This window comes from Podarcis tiliguerta, assembly GCF_965153285.1.
Source record: "Podarcis tiliguerta genome assembly, chromosome: 8".
NCBI classification, from domain to species: Eukaryota; Metazoa; Chordata; class Lepidosauria; order Squamata; family Lacertidae; genus Podarcis; species Podarcis tiliguerta.
The window spans coordinates 70,778,423-70,791,865 of record NC_139541.1 but is presented as its reverse complement, the minus strand read 5'-3'; the positions used below and the strand labels follow the sequence as shown (position 1 = coordinate 70,791,865).

The 13,443-nt window shown below is 45.0% G+C and overlaps 1 protein-coding gene across 2 annotated transcripts; it reads right to left on the bottom strand.

Moving 5' to 3' along the window:
* On the bottom strand, positions 1-12,590 carry LOC310684766 (uncharacterized protein). 2 transcript variants are annotated; one of them, XM_083456337.1, is made up of 12 exons: positions 12,422-12,590; positions 10,633-10,689; positions 9,799-9,822; positions 8,733-8,789; positions 7,851-7,874; positions 7,130-7,186; positions 6,341-6,364; positions 5,669-5,725; positions 4,081-4,104; positions 2,379-2,435; positions 1,063-1,089; positions 1-153 (listed from the first exon to the last, which is right to left on the bottom strand). In XM_083456337.1, the coding sequence occupies exons 1-12, from the start codon at positions 12,494-12,496 to the stop codon at positions 148-150; spliced, it is 489 nt and encodes a 162-aa protein (XP_083312463.1). In that variant the 5' UTR covers positions 12,497-12,590; the 3' UTR covers positions 1-147. The 2 variants fall into 2 exon arrangements, with proteins under 2 accessions (XP_083312463.1, XP_083312464.1); XM_083456338.1 differs by lacking the exon at positions 6,341-6,364 and having other exon boundaries at positions 12,422-12,578.
* Positions 12,591-13,443: the final 853 nt, after the last annotated feature.

Genomic DNA, 13,443 nt, shown 5'->3' with positions numbered 1-13,443 from the left:
TTTATTGATCAACAAGTGACACCAAGGTTCTTTATTTGCAATAAAAGGTTTTGGTTGTTCAGCAGCAAGGAAAGATCCCACAAGAGAGATTCATTTACGAAACAAAAAGGGACAGAAGGCACTGTGTTGCAGTGGTTTCCTGAGTGTCTAATACTGCAAAAGAAGAAAAGGAACACCCATTAGAATTCAAATGCCAAGAGAGACCCAATAGGACAGCTCTCCCCAGTATGTCTGTCTCTCTAAATCTCTGCATCTCACATTGCACTGGGCGCTACAGCACATGACAGATGCCTGTCACAGGTACAAAAAGGTGTTTCTTTCAGTAAAAACACCGTATTATGAAATCAGGGTACTAATCTGCGGCCCATACATTTTCCTGAATATTTGGAGAAGGTATGTGTCTTTCTAGCTAGCTACTAGACTCTTACCCCACTCTCAAGGTGGGCTCAAAGTGCTTAGATAGACTTAGATATGTGGCTGCCTTTCCTCCCATTTCCCCCACAACAAGCTTTCCAAGGAACAGCCATTGCTCAATAGTAGGCCATCTGCTTTGCATGAAGATCTCATGTTCAAACCCTTGCATCTCCATATATGACCGGGAGAAACCCCCTTTTCTGAAACCCTAGGCAGCCACTGCCAGTCAATCTAGACAATAGGGAGGGAGGTGGGCCAAAGTAACTGACCTGGTATAACACAGCATCCTCTGTTTGTTCCCTTATTAGGCTGAAAATGCCAGACTAGATGGGAGCTTGACTTGACAAGCACCCCTTACATCCCTATTTCACTGTTAACTCCCCAGTCACCACTGGAAACAAAATGCTAGGCTAGATGGACCTAGCCTATTTCTCGACCTATTTCACCAAGACAACTCTTACATTCTTATAATACATTAGTTCTGTCCCCATCCCATAACACTCTGCTTGGGTGGCATGATGCATCCATTTCCCCAGTTTATGCAAAGGCAACCCTGTATGCTTCCAGTGATGCTGTGGCAGCAAAATGACTGAGCCATGCCATCAAACCCTATTCCTAATGGAGAGATTCAGCAGTACTAATACTCACCCAAACAATGGGGTCATCATTATTATTCTGCAAGGCAAAACATTGACAGATTATTCAGCTTCTAATCCAAATTTGTGGTTTTTCAATATGTAGTTACAGACTCTTAGGCGGCATGTTCAGATATGCATTTGTAGTTAGGCAAGGGGGGGGAATCACTTTGAGGGTTCTTTTCCAGATACCATCCATAAAAAAAGATCTAGACCTGGGAGGAGAAACCTCTGGTCCTCCAGATGTTGGTGGACTGCAAATCTCATCTTCCCTGGATACTGGCCATGCTGGCTGGGCCTGATGGGGGCTGGATTTTAACAATACCTAGAGGGCCACAGGTTCCTCACCTCTGATCTAGTTCCTCTCACTCACAAGATTTTTTGGAATATGGCATAAAGAGACACCATTAAGTGTTACCCTTTATGCCCAGCATGGAGAATAAAGTACAAAGAGTAGAAATGGAGTACTTGGGAAATGCTTGGGTAGAAAGGTAATACTTAGAAAGTATTCAGGGTAAAAAGATAGGCACCCATGTGATACATGAGATCTTGCTTTGGTGGTTATGCTACATGGCTGGGCTGTGGGACTCTGGGGACTGCCTGTCAAAATTGCTGCTGCTTCTTTTTGTAAAAGAACAAACAGGCTTGACATTTGAACAGATAGTGATCTGATGTAACTGAGAGCATTTGAAAGGGAATATCAAAAGAAGAGCGCTGTCAGGCTCCACAAGGGAGTGTTATGTTTTGAATTGTTATAGAAACCTTAATTCATGTGTGGCAGAATAATTCTGGAAGAGAGAGAATCCATGGGTGCATGGATTCATGTAACTAGACAGTGGGATCTTCTGTTTGTTCCATCCCTACAGAGCTGCTGCTTCACAACCATTCAGTCTCATTGCTCTCTTGGAAATGCCCAGGCTTGCTGTCAACATTTTCTTTGGGTTGGGGGGCTGTCTATCTGGTAATGTCAGAGATCATCCAAGAGATACTATGAAATATTTTGTTGCAGGCTGAGGTATGTGTGTTTGATTATAGAGAAGGCAAATGACTCTATAAAGTATTCCCCAAGGGGATTTCAAATGCTAGGGTGGGATTGAGGCCCTTATGTTGTTGGATTCCAACTCCCATCAGTACCAGCCAACATGGATAACGACCAGGCATTATGAGAGCTGTCGTCCAGCAACATTGAGAAGGCAAGAGGGGGCCCTGTGTAAGATGATCCCAAAGCTTGGCTGTCTTAAGTAGCCAATTGCTAGCCCAAGAGAAGAACTGGTGTGACAAGCGAATGTACAAGCAAGGTGGTCAAGTTGGCTTATCTCTGGTACTTACTCCATTGTTGTTGAAGCTGTTGTCACCAGCATTGTTGTTATCAAAACTTCCACTGTTCTATAAACAGAATGCAAGGGGATATATTAGTGATCTGCGGTTCCCTTGTGGCAGGGAGCTTTATGGGGTCAGTTTCCTTTGAGAGAGCATTATAACTGGTAATACCTACAATTATACAAGTTCAGCAAGGAGGTGCAGGAGGTGCCTGTACCTGTCACCAATATTGGAACCAGGCTCCCCACAGTGGATGGCTGTGACTGGGAACTGCCCGCTGTTTCAATTTGCTGCAAAGTGCTGGCATAGCTTTGCTTTGGAGCACTGTGTGAGGAATTTTAAAAGGGCAGCCAGGGTGCCCTCTACTGTAGGAGGAGGCCACCTTGCCAGGGACACCTCAACCTGGAACCTGCCTACAAGAATGAACACAGGCCAAAAAGGGGAGAGAGTGCCAGGGCAGTGTTTAAAGCAGGGGGCGTTCCTTCAGAGGCGAAAAGGCACACCCTTGTAGCTTAGAATCATAGAATCATAGAGTTGGAAGAGACCACAAGGGCCATCGAGTCCAACCCCCTGCCAAGCAGGAAACACCATCAGAGCACTCCTGACATATGGTTGTCAAGCCTCTGCTTAAAGACCTCCAAAGAAGGAGACTCCACCACACTCCTTGGCAGCAAATTCCACTGTCGAACAGCTCTTACTGTCAGGAAGTTCTTCCTAATGTCTAGGTGGAATCTTCTTTCTTGTAGTTTGGATCCATTGCTCCGTGTCCGCTTCTCTGGAGCAGCAGAAAACAACCTTTCTCCCTCCTCCATGTGACATCCATTTATATATTTGAACATGGCTATCATATCACCCCTTAACCTCCTCTTCTCCAGGCTAAACATGCCCAGCTCCCTTAGCCGTTCCTCATAAGGCATCGTTTCCAGGCCTTTGACCATTTTGGTTGCCCTCCTCTGGACACGTTCCAGTTTGTCAGTGTCCTTCTTGAACTGTGGAGCCCAGAACTGGACACAGTACTCCAGGTGAGGTCTGACCAGAGCAGAATACAGTGGCACTATTACTTCCCTTGATCTAGATGCTATACTCCTATTGATGCAGCCCAGAATTGCATTGGCTTTTTTAGCTGCCGCGTCACACTGTTGGCTCATGTCAAGTTTGTGGTCAACCAAGACTCCTAGATCCTTTTCACATGTACTGCTCTCAAGCCAGGTGTCTCAAGCCCAGTTCTCTAATCTGTCAAGGTCGTTTTCCTGTCTAGCTTCCTAGACAGATGCACAGCTCAAGTTTTCCATCTGCATTCCTCTTTGCTGAAATCTTTCTCTCCAGAGTACATGCCCCACCAGACAAGTGGAGGAAGTAGCAGTCCCCAGCCATCAATGCTAATTTAAGTAAACATCTTCTTTTGATTCAGTTTCAATCAATTTGGGTGTACCCAGTACTTCATACTATTGACAAGCTATACAGTCCCCCCTCAAAAAAAAAAAAAAAATCTTCTATAAGTTTAGGGTTGCTTTAACCCAGGGTTGGGGAACCTGTGACCCTTTAGATCCTGGGTGACTCTACCTCCCAACATCCCTGGGTCATCACAGTCAGTGATCAGGAATGAGGGGAGTTACTGTCCAACACTTATCGGGATGCCCACTGGTTCTCCATCTCTGTTTTAGAGCAATGCTAGACTAGACAGATCATGTATACCCTTGCTGATACTTACTCCTCCATATGCCCAAAACTGGTTCTGCAACAGAAAAAAAACAGAAATTGAGAACACCCCTCAGATAAAGGTAAAGGTAAAGGTACCCCTGCCCGTACGGGCCAGTCTTGACAGACTCTAGGGTTGTGCGCCCATCTCACTCAAAGAGGCCAAGGGCCAGCGCTGTCCGAAGACACTTCCGGGTCACGTGGCCAGCGTGACATCGCTGCTCTGGCGAGCCAGAGCCGCACACGGAAACGCCGTTTACCTTCCCGCAAGTAAGCGGTCCCTATTTATCTACTTGCACCCAGGGGTGCTTTCGAACTGCTAGGTTGGCAGGCGCTGGGACCGAACAGCGGGAGCGCACCCCGCCGCGGGGATTCGAACCGCCGATCTTTCAATCGGCAAGCCCTAGGCACTGAGGCTTTAACCCACAGCGCCACCCGCGTCCCCTCAGATACCCAATCTTTAATTAGCAGGGTACATATTCCACTAGATTAAAAGCAATAGCTCTATCACTGAGAATCTATGATATGATCTATCCATTATACACAGGAAGCTGCCAGGCAAACAGAACAGGCAGTTAGTGACGGTGCTATCTGGCAGCCCTTCCTCCAGCCTGGAGAACTGTGGTTGTCCTATTATCTAGGGTCTGTGGCTGATGCTGTTGAATGACAGATCAGCTTTGAATCAGACCTCCCTCATCCACAATCTGATTGTAGATGAAGAAGACCTGGTCTGCATCACTGATACGTGGGTGGGTAAGTAGATGGAGTTGGTCTCACCCAGCTGTGCCCACCTAGGTACTTGGCGCAGCATCAGGGCAGACTGGAGGGTCGGGGAGGGGGAGTTGCTGTAGTCTATAGAGATTCCATCTCTAATTTTGCTTTAAAATGCATCTTGTGTTTCCATTCTGTATTTTTTTGTATTTTTATCTTGTGAATCATCCTATCATCTCCGTATGAAGGATGTTATACAAATCTAATAAATTATTATTATTGTATCAGCTTAGTCCTTTGGTCCCTAGCTCAATATTGTCTACACTGGGGCAGGGTACCTTTTTCAACTGAGGAGACACATTCCTTTCTGGGCAACCTTCCAGGAGACAAAGTGGGCAGAGCGATAAGTGTGAAATCTACCTTACTACTGCAAAGTAGTTTCTTCATATTCACACAATCCCCTCTACCTACCACCCAGACAATGGATGCTGTGCCCTAATTGGATGTGGTTCTCCAAGCAGCAGAAGCATAAACAGCATATTCCAAGCTCTTCCTGGAGATGCCAGCAATTGTCCCTGGCACATGCTGCATGCAAGGCAGGTGCACTAAGCATAAAGCCATGGTCCCTCCCTGAGTTGGGACAATGTGCTGCAACACTGTAGAAGGACTAGCATCAATGGAGATCTAAGCTTGGGTAGAAATGCATCCTTTTATTAAGCCAATGCATTTTTTTATTTTTAATCAATGTATGTTTTAAAAAAATAATCTGCATGTTACCAAAGGGAATGAAGCATAATTAGTGAGAATGTTTGCTGCCATTTCTAAAAAAGAGGCCAATGTTTGAGGAAAGGGGAATATGGATCATCACAGAGGAATTCTAGGGGACTTACTCCATTGTTGTTGAAGCTGTCAGATCCTACACTGTTGCCATCAAAGCTGCCTGCATTCTGCAAGGGAAAGAATGAGCATAATGTTAGGTGGAGGACTGGAAACAGCAGCCCCTTCTTAAAACAGCATTAACTGGATCAGAGTCAGGGATAGAGCTCTTGGAAGGATTTGGATGTGAACCCAAAGGTAGAAAAGCTCCCCACCCACCTTCTCTCTCTCTCTCTCTCTCTCTCTCTCTCTCTCTCTGTGTGTGTGTGTGTGTGAAGAAGCTGAGGGCATCTACATTCTCTGAAACTGTTTCTCATCAGAATCCACACCCACCTAACAAGTGGAATGGGTAGTAGCCACTGAACAGCAATGCTAACTTAAGCAAATATCTTCTTTGGCTTCAGTTTCAATCACTTTGGGTGCACCCAGCGCTGAACACTTTTGAGTCAATACAGAGTCTTTTCGTGTTCTACCCACCAGCTGATCTGTAGGATTAGGGTTGCTTTAACTTAGGGGTGGGCAACCTGTGCCCTTCCAGATGCTGAAGGACTCCAGCTCCCATGATCCCTGGGTCCGGAATGATGGGAGCCGCTGTCCAATGAAATCTGGATGCCCACAGGTTTTCTATCTTGGTTTTAGGTCATTGCTAGGCTAGATGGATCATGCACATGCTTGCTGATACTTACTCCTCCATTCCCCCCATACTGGTTCTGCAACAGAAAACAGGGGAGAAAAGTCATAAATTAAGAGCATCCCCAGATACCTAATTTATAACAAGCATTTCACTGGACTAAAAGTTATAGCTCTCTTACTGCAATGCTATTATGCAATCTACCCATTTTACTTCTATGGTCCTATGGAAGCAGCCCTGTCCTGTGTCAAGTCAGATTAGTGCATCCAGCTCCATATTGTCTGCACCAGGGCAGGGAACCTTCTTCAAACCAACAGCTACATTTCTTTCTGGGCAACCTTCCAGGTAACAACAGCCAGTGGTGGACACAGCCAGGAACAAAGGTGGACAGAGCAATGGCTGTGCATTTTACCTTATTACTATAATATATTTTCTTCATATTCATACAACCTTGTATATCCATCCTCCAAGCAGTGCATATTGTGCCCTAATTGGCTGTGGTTCTCCAAGGTTTCATACAGGGCACATTTCAAGGCCTCCCTGGAGATGCCAGCAATTGTCCTGGCACCTTCTGCATGCAAGGCAGATGCACTAACCATAAATCCATGGTCCCTCCCTGAGTTGGGGCAACACTGTAGAAGGACTGGTATGAATGGAGATCTAAGTTTGGGTGGAAATGCATCCTTTTATTAAACCAATGTATCCTTTTATTTTTTAAAAAATAATAGGGTACCAAAGAGAAGGAAGCATAATCAGTGGGAATGTTTGCTACCATTGTTTAAAAAGAGACCATTATTTGAGGAAAGGGGAATGTGGATCATCACAAAAGACAGAGGGGACTTACTCCGTTGTTGTTGAAGCTGCCAGATCCTGCGTTGTTGCCATCAAAGCTGCCTCCATTCTGCAAGAGAACAAAATGAGCATAATGTTAGGTGGAGGACTGGAAAGAGGAGCCCCTTCTTAAAACAGCAATAACTGGATCAGATCGGGGATGGAACTCTGGACAGGATTTGGATGTGGACCCAAAGGTAGAAAAGTCCCCCATCTTCTCTCTCTCTCTTTCTTTCTCTCTCTCTCTCTCTCTCTCTGTGTGTGTGTCAAGCAGTTAGCAAGGGAAGCAGATAAGAAGCTGAGAGCAAGGACCCATGGATACCTGAAAACCTCAGGTTTTCTATCTATGTTCTGTTAAACTGTTTCTCATCAGAGTCCACACCCACCTAACAAGTGGAATGCGTAGTAGCCGCTGAACAGCAATGCTAACTTAAGCAAATATCTTCTTTGGCTTCAGTTTCAATCACTTTGGGTGCACCCAGCGCTGAACACTTTTGAGTCAATACAGGGTCTTTTCGTGTTCTAACCACCAGCTGATCTGTAGGATTAGGGTTGCTTTAACTTAGGGGTGGGCAACCTGTGGCCTTCCAGATGCTTAAGGACTCCAGCTCCCATGATCCCTGGGTCCAGAATGACGGGAGCTGCCGTCCAATGATATCTGGAGGCCCACAGGTTTTCCATCTCTGTTTTAGGGCAAGGCTAGATGGATCTTGCATATGCTTGCTGATACTTACTCCTCCATACACCCAAAACTCGTTCTGCAACAGAAAACAGGGGAGAAAATTAATAAATTAAGAGCATCCCCAGATACCCTATTTACAACAGGTTACATTCCTTGCAGGGCAACTTTCCAGGGGACAAAAGCCAGTGGTGGACACAGCCAGAAACAAAAGTGGGCAGAGCAATAAATGTGCATTTTACTTTATTATTGTGTTAATCCATTCACATTCACCAGCCCTTTACAGTGGTGTCTCACAAGACGAAATTAATTCGTTCTGCGAGTTTTTTCGTCTTGTGAATGTTTTCGTCTTGCGAAGCACCACTGTGTATTGATGGTTTCCCATAGGAATGCATTGGCGGTTTTAAAAAAAAAGGCGCAAGACATTTTCGTCTTGCGAAGCAAGCCCATAGGGAAATCCGTCTTGCGAAGCAGCTCAGAAAATGAAAAACTATTTCGTCTTGCGAGTTTTTCATCTTGTGAGGCATTCGTCTTGCGAGGTACCACTGTATCTTCCATCCAGGCAGTGTATATTGGGCCCTAATTGGTTGTGGCTCTCCAAGGTTTCATACAGAGCACATTCCAAGCCCTCCCTGAATATCTGAGTGATTGTCCCTGGGATCTTCTGCACGCAAAGTGGATGCACTAAACATTAAGCCATGGTCTCTCCCTGAGTTGGGCCAACATGCTACAAAGGACTGGCATGAATGGAGATCTAAGCTTGGGTGGAAATGCATCTTTTTATTAAGCCAATGCATCTTTTTAAAAAAATCATCTGCAAGTTACCAAAGGAAGCACAATCAGTGGCGATGTTTGCTACCTTATTTTTTTTTTAAGACCATTATTTGGCTGAGGAAATACAGATCAGCAGAAAACACATAGGAATTCTATGACTTACTCCATTGTTGTTGAAGCTGCCAGATCCTGCGTTGTTGCCATCAAAACTGTGTGCATTCTGCAAGAAGAGAGCATCCTGTTAGGTGGAGGGCTGGAAAGAGAAGCCCTTTCCTAAAACAGCAATGACTGGATCCGGGTCTGGGATGGAAGTCTGGGCAGCAAGAGTAACCCTTTCATGGCTATTAGCTCCAGATAGTCTTTTCCTCCATCAATTTGTTTAATCCCCCTTTAAAAGCCAACCTCTGTCAAGTTTGGCTTCTCTTGCTTTCTTAAATTCAGTTCCCCATTCTTCCAGATTAACCTGCATTTTAAAAGCCAACAGCAGCTCTCATGAGAATCAATCGGCGTTTTGGTGTTTTTTCTCTGAATCATTGCACACAGTTTTGCCTTACAGATATTTCTGGGGGGGATGGGATGTTCTGTAGCAGAATGATTTGCATATGCTACTTTAACTAAAATATGCATGTATATGCACGGCTGACATTGGCATGTGGTTTTTTGCACTGCAAATTTTGGAGAAATGAAAGAAAGAAAATTTGAAGAATTTTGAAGGATGGCTGTGTTTCGGACTACATAGTGTTTAGGAAAGTATGGGTTAGGTAGGTTTACCTTTAAATGAGAATGGAATAATATTTTTCTCCTATCCCTACATTCACTTCAACTCTCCATATGGATCCCAACCCAGCGCAGTGGGTACTCGCCAACCGTTGCCCAAATTGTGATGTATTTTTGATTTCCAGAGGGCTTGAGTAATCCAAAGGAACAGTCAACATTTTTCTGTTCAGTTGCTACTTGAACTGTCATTGGGGTTTTGAATATTTTTTTAGAATTCAATGAGCAGGTGCTGCTGATAACATTTGAGTGCAGGATGGGGGCATATGCTGGTAGACCCCAACTCTAGATGCTGGCAGACCCCAACTCCCACCAGCCCTAGCTCAGCATAGCCAGTGGTCAAGGCTGATGGGAATTGTAGTCCAACAATACCTGGAGCCCCACCGGTTCTCCAGCTTTGTTTTAGAGGAATGCTACATGAGATGGATCATGTATATACCCTTACTGATACTTACTCCTCCTAATCCATCATAATCGTTCTGAAACATAAAATAAAAAGAAAAACCAGAAATTAAGAACATCCACCAGATTTATAATTGGGAGAGTGCACATGTCACCAGATTACAAGTTCCGTCTCTCAGACATCAAAACTGCTATCTGATCTATCCATTCTACGTAGATAGACAGCTGCCTTACACTGAGTCCCAACATTGGTCTATCTAGCTCAATACTGTCTTCACTGGGGCTAGAATACACTTTTAGCTTGAAGGCCACATTCCATTCTGAACAACCTTCCAGGGGCCAAGTGCAAGTGGTGGGCGGGGCCAGAGACAAAACTGAGCATAGAAATAAACATGTGGAGTTTTGGTTTGGTTTTGTTTACTTTGCTACACAAGCTTAGTTTCTTGACATGCACACATCCTTCCTGATCATCCACTCATGCAGTGCATTTTGTGCACTGACTGGCTGCATCTCTCAAGGGCTTGAGGATAGAGAGCTTCCAAGTTCTACCTGGAGATGCCAGGGATTGACTTTGGGACCTTCTGCATGCAAAGCACCAAGCAGTGAGCTGAAGTCCCTCCCTGAGTTGGAACAACATGCTAGAGCACAATGGAAGGACTAGTATGAATGGAGATCTAAGCTTGAGTGGAAATGCATCCTTATATTAAGCAAATGCATCATTTATTTTTTATTTTATATATATATATGGTATATATAGCAATTTGCAGGGTACCTAACAAAAGGAAACATTTCAGTGGAAATGTTTGCTAGCATTTCTTTAAAATATTTTTATACATATAGTGGAAAGGGGAATACTGATAAACACAGAGGAGTTCTGGGGTACTTACGCCATTGTTGTTGAAGCTGCCAGATCCTACATTGTTGCCATCAAAGCTGCCTCCATTCTGTAAGGGGTCAGAATGAGCATTCTGTTAGGTGGAGGATTGTAGCATCTCCCTAAAGCAGCATTGACTGCATTGGGGTCTTGGATGAAAGTTTGGGCAAGATTTGCACGTGGACCTAAAGGCAGAGAAGTGTTTGTGGTTGTAGGGGTGCAGGGGAAGCAAACACCAAGCAAGGGAAACAGAGAAGAAGTGAGGGCTCACAGAAGGCTACGGTGATCCTGGTGGAGCTCCCATACCCTTTGCAGTTAGTGGTCTGCCAGGCATGCGGAATTTCAACAAGTAAAGTTTGCTCTGATGGTTTTTACTCTCAAGTCAAGGAAAGCTCCAGATGCCAAGTTTGCACTCCATAAGGGATGTGAGGCCTCAGCAAAGCAAAGGAGCAAACTAGACACATTAAGAACAAGCCAATTCATGGCCACTTGCTCAAGAGGAAGATAAATAGTATCATGACCTCCAGTTGTAATATGCTGGCCAGCGACCTCATCCCTGCCTCCTTTCATATATGGGGTGAGATGCTGCAGAAGTGACCTATTGAAGTGCTTTGCCCTCTTGGGGACTGTTTCATTAAATTTCTTCCAAGAAAGCGAAAATTCTCCACCAGTTTCTCAAAAGTGAGGCAGCAGTGCCAATAACAAAATGTCTCTTTCTCCTTCCTTCCTTCCTTCCTTCCTTCCTTCCTTCCTTCCTTCCGCATGTGCCACTAACAGCAGCTGCCTTTGCATCTTCCAAAGTATCCCTGACCAGGCAGCATTGCTAGCCAATGGAAGCAGGGGGAGAATGGCGTGTGCCACTCAAAAAAATGACATTTGGGTGAACTCTGCAAAAAGGCATTCCAAATGCAGTGAGGAAATGAACAATCTTAGAAGTGCTTTCAGAAAAATGCATTGTGATCTATTGATTTATCTTTAAGTGGGAAATGAGGTTTGCGAGTCTTTGTTGTTGTTTAGTCGTCTTAGTCGTGCTCGACTCTCCGTCACCCCATGAACCAGAGCATGCCTTGGAAACTCTCGTTTTCTTCTCAGAGCTTCTCCTTTTTTATGTCTATGGAGCTTTCTTGGCAAAATACTGGAGTAGATTGCCAGTTCATTCTCCAGATGGATCACATTTAGTCTAAACTCTCGGCTATGACCTGTCCGTCTTGGGTGGCCCTGCACGGCATAGCTCATAGCTTCTCTGAGTTATTCAAGCCCCTTCGCCATGACTAGGCAGTGATCCATGAAGGGGTTGTGTGTCTTAGGAGGCCATAAACACCTCACAGTATTTCGAGGAGGAAACCTACAAGACAAATTTTGAGAGGGGTCGGGGGGGCACACAAAACTCCATCACAGTGGAGAGCCCAGGAGCAGCCAGCAATTAACTTTGTGCTTCCAGGCCTATGTAGAAGAGTTTCAGGTTCTTCTTTTTAGAATATGATAAATATGAAGATTAGGTAGAGCATTGCACTGTAACCCTTGGAAGAAGAAGAGTGAATTCACAAGTACAGAAATAGCAAATTGGGATGGTCTTTCATGAAATGTACTACTTCAGTAACTGCATTTTAGAGTTGCCCGATATTTTTTTATTGGCTCCTGTGCCCCAAAGCACAACATTAGCAAATGCCCACACTGTGAAACACAGCCCTGATTTCTACAGATTCATCAGGAAGTTTGAGCAATCTATGCATACACACTGACACCCTCCCCCTCCCTGGGTACCACCTGGGCTCTCAGGATTTTGCCTTGTTCATTCTTACCGCAGGTGCAGCCTGGGTGCTGCGCAGAGACAGCAGGCAGAGGCCGAGGAAAGCAGCTGCGACCTGGAACTTCATTTTGGGTTTCTCGTGCTTTGTTCTCCCTCTCAGCTGGGCTTGGGAATAATGGTGTATTGTGGGGCTCTATTTATGCTGGGCTCTATCATGGGCAGTGCCACACTTGTGGGCCAAGCCCAGTGACTCATGCCTGCAGCTCCCTCTCCCAAGGGTGGGGAACCTCGGGCTCAGCAATATTTATTTTATTCATTTAGAATAAAATATTTACACTGGTTAGCTTTTTTAAAAAATAAAAATCTGAGCCATTTATGACAGTTATACATAAATCCACACAAGAAAAAGCAAAGCAAAAGAAATCCACAAACTGTTATGGAAAGAAGAATCATTAACCGCCTGCATAAACATGATGGAATAGAAAACAGGCATTTAAAGGTTGAAACGGAAGGCACCTGCTGAATATTCAGAATGTTCCGCAATAGAGGCCAATGACTCAGTTTCCCGTTTCTGTCAAACGAGCTTCACCAAGTCTGGGAATGATGAATGACCCTCCTGCAGATGGTCTCAGTGATGGAGCTGGGATGTAAGGATTAATGTGATCCCTGAGGTACCCTGGACCTAAGCTGTTCAGGGCTTTGCAAGTTAATGCAAGGACCTTGAACCTGGCTCAGTAGTAGATGGGAAGCCAGTGCAGATTTTTTATCAATGGTGTTCCCAGCCAGATACCTCCATCAGCAATCTGACCACTGCATTCTACACCAGCAGAACCAAGTCCAAGGGGAGCCCCACAAAGAACCTGCTGCAGTAATCAAGCCTCAGGATGACCAATGCATGGACTAAAGTGGTCAGACTACCTTTGTACAGGATCGACTGTAGCTGGTGAACCAGACAAAGCTGGCAAAAGGCAAAAGGTCAGAGAGGACGCTCTAGTGACAAAGATGTATCTGGGATTACCCCCAATCTCTGCACTTGCTCCTTCAGGGGAGATGTAATCCCAGCCAGAACAGGTG